Here is a 12,919-nt window from a genome sequence, read left to right on the forward strand (position 1 = left end):
CTTTATTGTTTAAATAAACGCGTTATAGAGACTAGGATCTCCCAATTATTATAATTAGCTCGCTTTATTGTTTTAATAAGCGTTTTATATAGAATACGATCGCTTTTGATGGAAGCGCAGCAGAATGCGCGTTCACGCGAGGGGGGGAGGATTTACCGTTCGATTACGTTCACAACAAAAACAAAGACGGAATGGTTTATGTTGTATTACATTCCCAACGAATGCAAGACGAAGTGGATTTGGTTATATGTTCGCCATTACATTCCCTAAAAGTAAGTTAAAACGAGATAAAAGTGGTTGGAGTAGCGAGTAGATGCAATTTCGGCAGGGATGCATTTCTCGGGGTGTAGAAATCATACGCGCTCTAGACACAGTCCCGTGAAAATCAAGATTTCAAGCTATGGCAACATTTTTATTTTATTATCTTGATAAGAAATGTCAAGAAATAAATATGGATTAAGACAAGGTCACTACGCTGACGGGGAGGGGGGGGGGTTTTGTTGAGGGTAATTGTTCTATCTTTTTTACTCATTAGCCATTATCGATCAGTTCATAATACGTTACAAAGCTTAGAAGCCGGGACTCTTACTCTCAGTCAAAAGGCCAAGCTAAGGACCTAGCATCAAGGCCTTGCTGCGACCATTGAGAATGCACCGAAAGATTTATTCGAAATGAAGAGAAACTACGCTGACGGTGATCCATGTTCACCCCCTTGACGTCACGAGCACAACTGTGTGCTCGGCAAATCGCGCTGTATATACGCGGAGAAAGGCGTTTGACTGTCACACGCGTAACACGCTAATTTCACGTAATAACACCGCGATACAGGCGCAGAACATGCTATTACCATGCTCCACCCACAATTACCCGCTGAAATTTCCCGTCCTACCCATGTGTAACTACGCCCTGGCCGCGGCCAGAGCACGTCGTTCCGCGTCATTTCCGCGTCATTACCTCGTGTTGACCACGTGTGCGGCACGCGGTTTAACACGTGCTCAAACTTTTGAGCAGCTCAAAAGTTTTGAACGCGGCCAACCACGTGAAAATTTCCGACCGCGAGTAAAGCACTGCTCTATCTCGTCTATATGGCGGTCTCAAAACGTCCAACAGCGCTCAACGACATCTGCTTCACGGCCAGAAGATTACGGCCGTGGTCCAGCCTCGATAAACTCGTGAAAGGCTGTGTACCCGCGCTTTCAAGAAATGAACAGCGCAAAACTTTTTCGCGCTGCCACCCGCGCGCTAATTTCCGACCTCGTGTTATGCACTGCCGTATCTCGACTGAATGGCGATCTCAATGCGTCCTATAGCGTCCGCCTCAAAGGCAGAAATTTCTGGCCGTGATTCAGCCGCAAATGTCTGTGTGACCGGCCCCTAAAAAAACAGGAGGGAACCAGCCTCTACACACCTTGTATTAAGATAACAACTTTTTTCCCTGTGTAATGCCAGGTCGTCATTGAGTCTGTCTGTCAATCTCGTCATTGATACTTACACAGAGTAAGGCTATCACTAGTACCTTTATTAGAATTTTTTCCCATTTACTAGAAAAGAAAACTTGTGACTACTGCATTGACAAAATAAGGAATGAATACTGTCATATTAGTAATACTAGTTATATCCTTTTCATTCTGTTAAATCACCACATCAATATTTTAATCATGTAGTTCAGCGCCAAATTGTGCGTTTACTTGGGGCCAAGTCCCTCAAATCAAGTCCGCGACTAATGAACAGGTTGGCGCCAAAGTGCGCATCTCGGCGACGTGCAGCGAATGAAAGTGAAACTGAACAAAATGGCACCTAAAAGAAATTCAAATTCTGCAGAGTACAATATGCAAATAGTGAAAGATTTGGCCAAAAAGAAGATAGAAAGTTTGTAAAGCTTGTAAGCCATTGAAAATAAGTGAAAATTACATCTGACGTGAGGGAGGTGGAAGGAGGAAGCCGTTTCATTTACCCCAACACCGAGGATCAAAATGTCTTTGGATTTAGTGATTTGGAGCTAAATTGATCGTTTACTAGGCATTTGCTTTATCTAAATAATTACTCGAGTAGAAGTAAGAGCATGCTGTCCAGATTCTCCACGAAGGGGAAACAAAAACAAAATATAGAAAAGAAAAAAACAGCAAAAGAGAAGCCTGACTGGCCTGACCTAATGATTGACATTTTAAGCCTAAACCTGGCCCTATTATGGGCTGTGTTCGGGCCTGGGCCCAAGATCTCTAATTTGAATGCTGTGTTTAACTTATTAACTTTGTCTCAATGTTTCCAGGTATTTAGTCATTTTCAGTCTCTACATACATAATTTAAATACAGACAAAAGTATAAAAAACACAAAGCACATTACACGACAAAGATCTAGTATCAGTATTGTCACACACACACAAGTTACTCCCTGTCAATGCTAAGATCTGACTCATGTCTGAAGAGCGAGATGACGCTTTAAACCGCCCCCCCCCCTCCCCTAAAAAAACAACAAAAACAAAAACAATCAGCAACCAGATGATGAAGGTGCTGTATCTGAGTCAGATCCGGAGGCTTCTCCTGCTAATGGTAACAATAGTGACCAGTTATATACTTTTCATGTGGCGAAGCCATAAGAAAAAATGTCCAGGAGAGGGATGGGTGCCACCAAGCGGCAATCCTCCAAGACCCTGAAAGAATGGTGCCCCTAGGACCTAGAATGTGTGAACCTGATAAGTAACACACTTAACCTGACTTTCTCAATCTGAACCTGACTTTGGGATCATAACAAAAACCCACCATTTATTCCAGAGGGACACTCTCCAAACGTGCATATTTCTATTGTTCATTCATCTCCTCTCTGCTTGAAGCAAGTTGAGCTTCTCCCAAACCGTTTTGGCTTGTTTTCCTTGCAGTCACCTCAGTAAATGTGGAGGTCTTATCTTGGATTATCATCTCACTGACCACAATTTACAACAGAATATCAAATTTGATGAAAATGTGAAGCATCTTTTATTGAATATCCACAGGCTTAAGGTCGGCTAACGCACTTGAATGGGGTCTTCTGTGCCGACTGTTTGAAGTCTCACCTCCAAAGACTTTGTTGCCTTTCACACAGGTCTGCAAACGTCTCATCGGGATTACGGTGGAATTCTGGGCAGTCTGTGTTTGTTTATGTAGGGAAGCGCTCTGATATAGATCTATGAGTCAGTACGTGAGCCTAGAGGAAGAAGTCTGCGGATTACCCTGCTGGGCCGAATCAGCAGCTACTAAAAAGTCCACAAGGTCAAAGCCGAACTGTAACCTTGAGCAAACGAGTGATTTATGCCTTTTTTACGAATAAAATTGCCACATCTGTAAAGCGGTCTTTGCTGAGAATAATAGTATACTTTTTTTTGCCTGAAAAACTGATGTGAATCTTTTAGTTTTTTTATAAACATGTAAAACAGGATTTGTAATTTTAAAGGGACACTGCGTTGTGCAGTGCAACCGAAAACGAAACCACACCTTTTTTATTATTTTTTCTCCTAAGGCTTTCAAATGGTGTTTGAATTTAGACATGTATATGATAGCTTATGTATTTTTGTGTATTATTCAAATCAATATTGTTTTTTGGGGGGGATGAAGTGATTTTATTTTCATCATTCGGAGGCGCAAAATGTCTTTTCAAATACAAAACCAGCAAGCTAGCTAAGACGTGCAAATTATCCTGCACAGGTTTTTAAACTTTTTCTCAAGTATTTGCCATCTACATATGATGTACCTTAATGTAAATAACACATTTCAAATTTTAATGTATTCAAATATCTGAATATAAATGTAAGAAAAAAATATTTCCATGACAGTAGGTTGTTAGCGACCCAGCTTTGGCTGCATTGTGAAAATGGACCTTCCTTATGTGCCATAATTTACAAAAAAAAGCTAAGTGATGTGATTGTACTTTATTTCTACTTGTAAGACAAATAGAGTATACGGCAGGGGTCTCAAAAATGCCACTTGATGGCCAGTTATTGGGAAAAATGACTTGACTTGACTAGTATTTAAGATTAATGTAAGAGTTCAATACGGATGCTTCCTCTGGGAATGAGATGGTTCCAGCTTTGAACTGTAGCTTAAAAGATGCACCTCGCAAATGACTTTCAGTGCGTTTCCTCTATGTTAAACATGCTTTATCTGCTTGTTCATGGCTATAAAAAAACAAATAGGCTGTTTTGTCTCATCATTAGTCACAGAAGTTTCATCACTTTTGCTGCTGCTGGATCTTAGTGCTGCTTTTGACACAGTGCGCCACAATATCCTACTAGAACAGTTGGAAAAATGGATTGGTCTCTCAGGAGCTGTCCTCTCGTGGTTCAAATCCTACCTCTCAGATAGGACGCACTGTGTTAAATATGGTGAAACGACATCTGAGCCCTTTAATGTTACCTGCGGTGTTCCGCAGGGTTCAGTGCTCGGCCCCCTACTTTTCAACATTTACATGCTTCCATTAGGTGATATTATTCGCAAGTACAATATCAGCTTCCATTGCTATGCAGACGACACTCAACTATATCTTCCGTTGGAGGAATCTTCCACACTAAACTGTGGAAATTTGGAGGCCTGTCTCACTGAGATAAAAGAGTGGATGTCACTCAATTTCTTGCGTCTTAACTCTGAAAAGACTGAAATGTTAGTCATTGGTCCTTCTAAATGCCGGGACTTATTCTCAAAAACTGCTGTGAACATTGACAAATGTCACATCACACAGAGTGACTCAGTTAAAAATTTAGGTGTCATATTTGACCCTGATCTATCCTTTGAGATGCATGTAAAGCAAATTACTAGAACTGCCTTCTTCCATCTTCGCAACATTGCTAAAATCCGTTCAATACTGTCTCAGTCTGATGCGGAAACAATAATTCATGCATTTGTTACCTCCCGTCTCGATTACTGCAATGCACTACTCTCCGGTCTCCCGAAGTCCAGAATCAAGTCTCTTCAGCTAGTACAAAATGCCGCAGCGAGGCTCTTAACCAGGACAAAAAAGTACGATCACATAACACCGATTTTGGCTAACCTGCATTGGCTCCCAGTTAGCCAAAGATGTGACTTCAAAGTTCTCTTAGTATTGTACAAAATCATACATGGACTTGCTCCCTCTTATCTTTCAGATCTGATCTGCCACTATGTCCCGGTCCGAAGCCTACGATCTGAGAGTGCTGGTCTTCTGATGATCCCGAGAGCAAAAAAGTCTTCTGCTGGTTCGAGAGCGTTCTCCATCCGGGCACCGGTGCTGTGGAATGCTCTTCCCCCTGAGATTCGATCTGCAACCTCAGTGGAAATGTTTAAATCTAAACTTAAAACTCACTTCTACTCCATTGCATATGAATAACCTACTCCTCTTGTCGGTTGAAAATAGTTTGTGTAATATAGTGTAACAATCTGTGAAGCCCTTTGAGACTCTTCGTGATTTAGGGCTATACAAATAAAAATGACTTGACTTGACTTGACTAGAAGTTGAATGGCATAAGATGACAACAGTTTGAAAATTAAAGTCGAAAGACACACATCAGAATCAATTTAATTTATGTCATTTTTATTTGTATAGCTCCTAATTATAAGGAGTCTTAAAAGGCAGATCACAGATTATTGCAAACAGCAGAATATTATTACACCATTCCCTGATCTTAAACCTACATGAGGGCAAGGAAAAACTCAAAAACCTCAACATGAGGGTTTGACTCAGTTATGAAGTGATTGATTGACTGATTTTCTTACTAATTCTCTCCCTCTCTCTCTCCCTTTATATATATATATATATATATATATATATATATATATATATATATATATATATATATATATATATATATATATATATATATATATATATATATATATATATATATATATATATATACATATATATATATATAATAATCTAGAAACTATTTTGTATTTGCGTTTTGTTTTTGTAAATGATCTATCAGGGCTTCTCTTGCGGAAAACCTGATTTCACCCAGACCCGAGTTCCGGCGGCCCCAAGAAAATCAATTCTAAGATTTCTGTTCAGTATAGTTGAAAGAGCTTACACGCTAGCTAGTGCCTGGATACAACTTGTTATTTGATGTACTGCCTTAGAAGGTTTTAGAAACATTAGTCGTGGTGTTTTGGCATTGCGTGGAACAATAATGCAATCCTTTCCTTGATGGGATGACACCTTTATTTAATTTTAATTGTTTCATTTGTGGGCGAGTGTGTATCCTACCTGTAGACAGTAGTAGGAGGATAGCTGGCCATGTCGTAGACGAGTCGTATGTGACCTTGGTACAGTTCCACCGCCAACGGGTCGTGATCCTCCTTATATAACAAAATGCCGTTGTCTTTGTCTGTGGCCACCTGAGGGGGAAGAGCAACACACGATTGACACATCATTCCGGTTCCTCGTGCATGATTTTGTCACAACTGCACAACAAAATCTGTGACAGGGCAATCCGCTCAATAATGTATGACCACTGAGATAATTTGAGTCAACAATGGTTTGTTCAGTCTGCAAAAATGGAATGAAAGACTACCAATTACACGGCTGCCTAATAGATTAAAAGATCCCCGATGCCCCCCAAAAGAATTCCCATGCAGGAACAAAAAGTCTCTTATCTCTGGACATGCTCTAAAAAATTAGGTTGATTTTTTTTAATACTATTTTGAGTAAAAATAGGTAAAAATAAAGATATAAAATGGATGGTACAGGGTATACTTGGATGCACTAAATATTATACTGTCTCCTTTTAATGCACTGCATTGAGGCTAAATGTAAACAAAACGTCGCGACCCTACTGAGGATAAGCGGTGCAGCTGATGATGAAACAAAACGCTCAGCCACTGAGAGCACCACTGCCCCCTAGAGTAGTGGAGGTGAAATTACACTTTATTCTGGTAGAGTAAAAAAAAAACTTCCCTGATGTCAAACTTGGTGTGCCCCCTTGCATGCAACCCTCCAGGGATGCCTGCTCCACTATTTGAGAACCACTGGTCTCGTGGTATTGTGTCGTCACTCTTTTTACCACTACATGGGTTAGATTCTTGTTGCATTTAATGTTTTGCAATTTAGGTCCGAGATGCTAATCGATTTGATCAATCATTGCTTAAATACGGTATTACTATGAAACGTTCTATAGTATACCAATAAATACTGTATGCATTTCCAATATTCTCCATTGTGTTCTGTGGTATATAAGAAGGACCGGCTTATAAGGCACACTTTTGAATTTCTGGCCAAATTGGGGTCTGTTGGTGCGCCTTTTAGTCCGGAAAACACAGTATAAGGCAATAAACACTTTACATTTTAAAAGCTCCACTCACATTACAAGACTTGATTACAAAAAAAACATAGCCCTATAATCCATGATAAATGGGGCAGCCGCAGCCCCAAGGAATAGGGCGCTAACACTGCCCATCAGGTGGCGTTGCGGCTGCAGGGGGGGGGGTCGAACACTTAACACGTCAGTTTAACCGTGGAGCTCGGCAAAGTCTCCAGCTCCTAACAAGCTGTCGTAAAGGCGACAGAGGAATAAAAAATATAGATACAAACAAAGGTTGGATGATAATGAGAAAAAGACTGAGTGGACGTGTTAAAAAGGGAACAATTCCAGAGTGATTTATGAAGGGCTGTCAAAAGCCAGCTCTCCCTCTGTATTTTCACAGCACAGGACTTTTGGTGTAGATTTAAAAGCTTTGGCATTGAGAGGTAAAAAGCTGCTGTGGGAAAGGTGGTAAACACGCTAGCACAGGTGTGTAACACAAGCATTCTACTTTTATGCTTTAGTCTGTTGCGAAGGGGAATACGCCTTGAGTTGGGGTTTGACTTTCAGGTGTACAGCACAGACATCAGTGTGAATTGGAGCATAAATTGTGTGCAGGAGCCTGAATGTGAGCATGTGTGTTTGGAGCACAGCATGTCTTGGATGAGGCATGTTGTGGATTCCATTTAAAACTTTTAAAGCTATATTTGACATTTTGCACATTGCAAAACTTAACCTTAGTTTTATGTGCATTTTTCAAGTGCGAGGGGAACTCGTTGGGACAGTGGGTGTAAAATAAATCAATAGCGTGTTTTATATATAGATATATCTTCATCTTTTTTCCCGCCTTATTCCTGACTAATAAGGGGTCGAATCCCAAACGTACATGTGTGTGCAGTAAACGATGTGTCGATAAACCTGGCATTGGGAGTCATTAGGTGACTAACTCCCCAAATCCAACGTCTAATGCAGAGCATATATATATATATATATATATATATATATATATATATATATATATATATATATATATATATATATATATATATATATATATATATATATATATATATATATATATATATGTATATATATGTATATATATATATACATATATATCATAATGATATTTCAGGCATACCTGGAACGAAATGTGGACATTCGGATGCAGTTTTGCCCCGGAAAGCTCCACGTACGCTTCTCGGCCCAGAAAGTGGACAGTGGCCATCTTGTGGCACTTGTCGCCGTAGAAACCGGGCAAGCAGCGGCAGACGGGCTCGTCATTCTCCAGCAGGCACTGAGCGCCGTTCTGGCACTCGCTCTGGTCACACGGGCTGGTCTGAAGCAAGATCATGGGAGGGGGGTTCTCGCAGAACAAGCCACTGAAACACCAAGAAGAGCGCCAAAACTCAAGCTTTAAAATTCAAATTTTATTTTTTTGTTATCATACAAGAAGATAATTGTTGGATTTTTGCACGGGACGTTATCATGTCTGTAGATCAGGGACGGACGAATGTTTTGAGCTGCATTGGGTTAAATCTTTTCTGAAAGGGCCAGTAGAAAACAGATATTGACTTTATCTTATTATTCTACATGCCATTTGCTTTAAAATTGAAAAAAAACCTCAAATCCGGAAGTCCTTTTATACATGATGTAGCAAATGGTAGGCAGCGTGTGGAAAGGTCGTGGATAATATAAGAACGACAAAAAGGGTTTGAAGTATGGAGTGTTTTGGCTAAGTCGTTTGGTGCAAGCTGTCAAGATTGGACAAACCAAGAAATATGAATTGTTCACTGTTTCCACAGATTAGTGTACATATTTTCTTTTATTATTTGACCACATTAAAGCAGTTTCCCAGGAATGAAAGTCAGTTTTTTTATTGTTTGGCCAGGGCAGCGACCTCATTTCACGTGTTATTTTCACACTAAACCTCAATATTAACACATTTTATATCATTCCACATGGTATTTTTACACTAAACTACATATGCCAAGGTTAATAATTTCAATATTGTCGGTAGTTTATAAAAACAACTGAGAAAAGCTGTACCAATATGGCATTGAAATTATTCTGCAGATTACAAGTTGCAAATACAAAGTATGCTGTTAAAATTGGTAATCGAGCAGCAGAAAGTAAGTTTGGAGTTAGACAGAAAGGGACTGGCGGAAAGCGGTGGTGACGATGAATCGGACGTAAGCAACGTAGAAGAGGAAGTGGCACATCATCTACCTAAGTAGGAGGAGTTATATACAAATGACAGAAAGGATGAAGATTTCATTGGCTTTAGTGATTTGGAGTCAAACTGATAGTTTGGTAAGCATCTTTTTTATGCTACAGTTGTTTCAATAACTCTTAATATGTTACAAGGATACTGACATCACCAGGCCTGTCAGTCCTGTAACGTTAGTACACCGTAATCTTATTTGCTTTTGTTCTTCTCTATTTTTTATATTTTAAATTTCCTTTCAAGATGTTATGTATGTTTTTGGTGTTAAATAAATGTCCCCCCAAAATGCGACTTATACTTCAGGTCTGATTGATATGTTTTTTTTTCTTTACTATGCATTTTTGGCTGATGTAATTTATAACCCGAAGCGACTTATAGTCCGTACGTATTATCATGAAACCTTTAACCTTTTTGTTTGGCGGGGCTAAAATTTAAAGGCTGACGGGCCTTATGTGTAGTTTTCCCACTCCCTGCTTTTAATTCAAAATACGAGGTAAACGCTACTGTCATTTGCATCCGTCAAAAATGTCAAGTTAAAGCGGTCAAGCGGATCCCTCTCATCTGGTTCTCCTCCAGGTGCGTGAGAGGGTGTGTGTGCTGTGTCTTATCCCCAACATAGAATGCAGCTCTCACCTGAAGCCCTCCTTGCAGACGCAAGTGTAGCCATTGACGGCGTCCACACACTCGGCTCCGTGCTGACACTTGTTCTCCAGACAGTCGTTGTAGTCCTGCTCGCAAAAGTGGCCCACGTAGCCCGGCAAGCACTCACATCTGCACACACGTGGCAGGCACCAGAAGCGCTTAGCACATTTTCTCTTTCACTGCAAACCGTTGACCTCATGCGAAAATTGCACTACTGAATTTTTCTTTCAATTTTTTTGGGTCATAGATGTTAGGTAGGTAAAGGGACTCTCTCAGTTACACTATTCATATTTTCATTAACTTTCTGATATTAGGATTATTAATATACTAAAGTCCATATTAAAACTGCGGTCATGTGATAATGGCTTTGATTACTTACGTACCGAGTACAGTGGAACCTCGGTTTTCGAACGCCTCTCAGTTCGAACAAATCGGTTCTCGACCAAAAATTTCGAGAAATTCTTGCTTTGCTTTTCGTTCAAAAAATTGGAGTTCGAACGCCGGTACGCTAGGGGCGACGCTGAGCGGCGTACTAGTGTAGATTGCCCCCACCCCTCGTGAAGAACTGTTGTCACGCCAACGCGCACTCATTTTCTGTTTTCGTTTTTTCAAAAGCGGTGAAGGGAGTGTTTTAACCCCTAATTATGCCTCGGAAGAAGGTTGGTGCAAGCAGCAAAGTTGCTACAGGTGAAAAAAGAGGAGTAGTGCGTACAACTAGTCATTATGTTGTCTCATCTCATTAGCTGCACCGCTTATCCTGAGTAGGGTCGCGGGGGTGCTGGAGCCCATCCCAGCAATCATCGGGCAGTGGGCAGGAGACACCCTGAACCGGTTGGCAGCCAATCGCAGGGCACACAGGACACAGACAACTCGCTCGCTCATTCACACCTAGGGACAATTTGGACCGGCCAATCCATGTGGGATGTGGGAGAAAACCGGAGTGCCCGAAAGGAACCCCACGCAAGCACGGGGAGAACATACAAACTCCGCACAGGAAGTCCGGTAGCTGGATTTGAACCCACACAGGAGGTTCCCAAGACCTTAGAACTGTGTCGCACACGCGCTAATCACTGCGCCGCTGTGCTGCCCCTCATTGTGTTGTATTAACACTAAAGAAATGGTCATTTTTTAAAATTAGATTGATTAAGAATAATTATTATTTTCAAAATGTAATGTTTTCAAGCCTTTTTTCACAAACTAATCAGTGTCAGTAATGCAATTTTCGTATGAGGTTAAGGAAATTGATTTAATTTGCTTTTGTTCAGTAAACGCACATTAACACAGCAAAAAGTACAGTAAAAATACACATTTAGTAGGTTAATGATCAACATTTGTTGGCATCTTCCAAATAAGGTTCCAATATTAAGTATATTTTTATATTCAATAAATAAAAAGTGAAAATATAGTGATTAGGTTTTAAATAAATTGTATAGTATATTGTCTTAATAATAAATGGGGAAACTTTTTAGTTATTGTCTGACCAAAAATAAGTGCTGTGTTGCCATATTATGACAACAGATACTCATAAACATCTTTGATAGGAGCTGAATGCAACTCCAGCAATTTTTACATTTTAAAAGCTAAACAAATCAAATTTGTTATTCTTAGATATTTTATTAATCGTATTTTACTGAAAATACATTAGTCTCCTTGCACTACCTTCCTTATTTACTAGAAGCTTAAAGTAAAATATTGTATTACGAGAGAAGCAAGTTCAAAACATTGTTGTCATTTAATTTTTCGACTTTACTCTCTCTCTCTCACTCTCTCTCTCTCTCTCTCTCTCTCACTCTCTCTCTATATATAATTGACTAGAAAAAAGTGATTATTTCTCTTGAGTTTTACTTGAAATTATTTTTTTAAATATTAAAAAAAAAAAACAGTTAAATTAGCAAAATTAAAGTATATACCAGCAAAATCAGAGCGTATTTTCACCAACATTCTTATATTTTCCCCTTTAACACAAGTGGGTATCGACTCAAACAATCAATTTTGATACTACGAATTTTTGACGACCAACACAACCTGCATGCTTTCAAGGAATAGCATTGTACCCTTGCAAAATAAGGGGTATCATTATAAAGTTGCCACAAGATTAAATAAAACACTTTTTTTAAAGGTGTGATTTGGTAGGGTGACTCCAGTCACAACGCCATAGTTACTTTGCAAAGTATATTTCCATTGGAGAGACATCTTCAACTTCCGTCTAAAAAAAGCCAACAGCCACGGTTTCCATTTGGATATTTATCATTTCCACATATCTCACCAATGCCTCAAGGGGGATTCTTCAATTTCTGCTCCGACTTTGACTCAAGGATGAACCGATTGGATATTTTGGGATGATCAAAGGTGACCTCTTTTTTGATTTACCCGCAGGATCATTTTTCTTCCTCCATCACTCACCTGTAGCTGCGCCCGACACGAACACATTTGGAATCGTGCTCGCAGGGGTCGAAACCGGCTAGGCAGGGATCCAGAACCTCCTCACAAAGGTCACCTAGTGACAGCCAGGAGAAATATCACCTAATATTAGTGAAGATGAGAAAAATACGGTGCAGACAAACATTTGCGATGTGATGAGAGGGATTAAGGCTGATCGGTCGGAGTTTTACGACATCTGTTAACATGAAGGTGGGCCGTGAATCACGGAGGCGACTTTACTGGCGAAAAAAAGGCTGGGAAACGGGTCTAATTTATGCGTCTGTATCTCGTTCCGACGCCATTAAAACTCTTGTCTTCATTCTGCGCCTGCTTTAATCTAATCCTGACACCGCCCTTAACTCCCACCACGTCTGTCTCCAACCAGCCT

General features: G+C 40.0%; 1 protein-coding gene across 3 annotated transcripts in view; it reads right to left on the reverse strand.

The window, feature by feature from the left end:
* Nucleotides 1–12,919, reverse strand: part of slit3 (slit homolog 3 (Drosophila)) — a 354,995-nt gene that overhangs the window by 21,934 nt on the left and 320,142 nt on the right. For all 3 annotated transcript variants that reach the window (XM_088344825.1, XM_088344827.1, XM_088344826.1), the window contains 4 exons: nucleotides 12,514–12,607; nucleotides 10,102–10,239; nucleotides 8,383–8,623; nucleotides 6,209–6,339 (listed from right to left, as the gene is read on the reverse strand). In XM_088344825.1, the coding sequence (XP_088200951.1) occupies nucleotides 6,209–6,339; nucleotides 8,383–8,623; nucleotides 10,102–10,239; nucleotides 12,514–12,607 (604 nt within the window). The remainder of the gene's footprint in view (nucleotides 1–6,208; nucleotides 6,340–8,382; nucleotides 8,624–10,101; nucleotides 10,240–12,513; nucleotides 12,608–12,919) is intronic.

This window comes from Urocampus carinirostris, chromosome 9 (genome assembly GCF_059441175.1).
Source record: "Urocampus carinirostris isolate Australia breed hairy pipefish chromosome 9, RoL_Ucar_1.0, whole genome shotgun sequence".
Taxonomy (NCBI): domain Eukaryota; kingdom Metazoa; phylum Chordata; class Actinopteri; order Syngnathiformes; family Syngnathidae; genus Urocampus; species Urocampus carinirostris.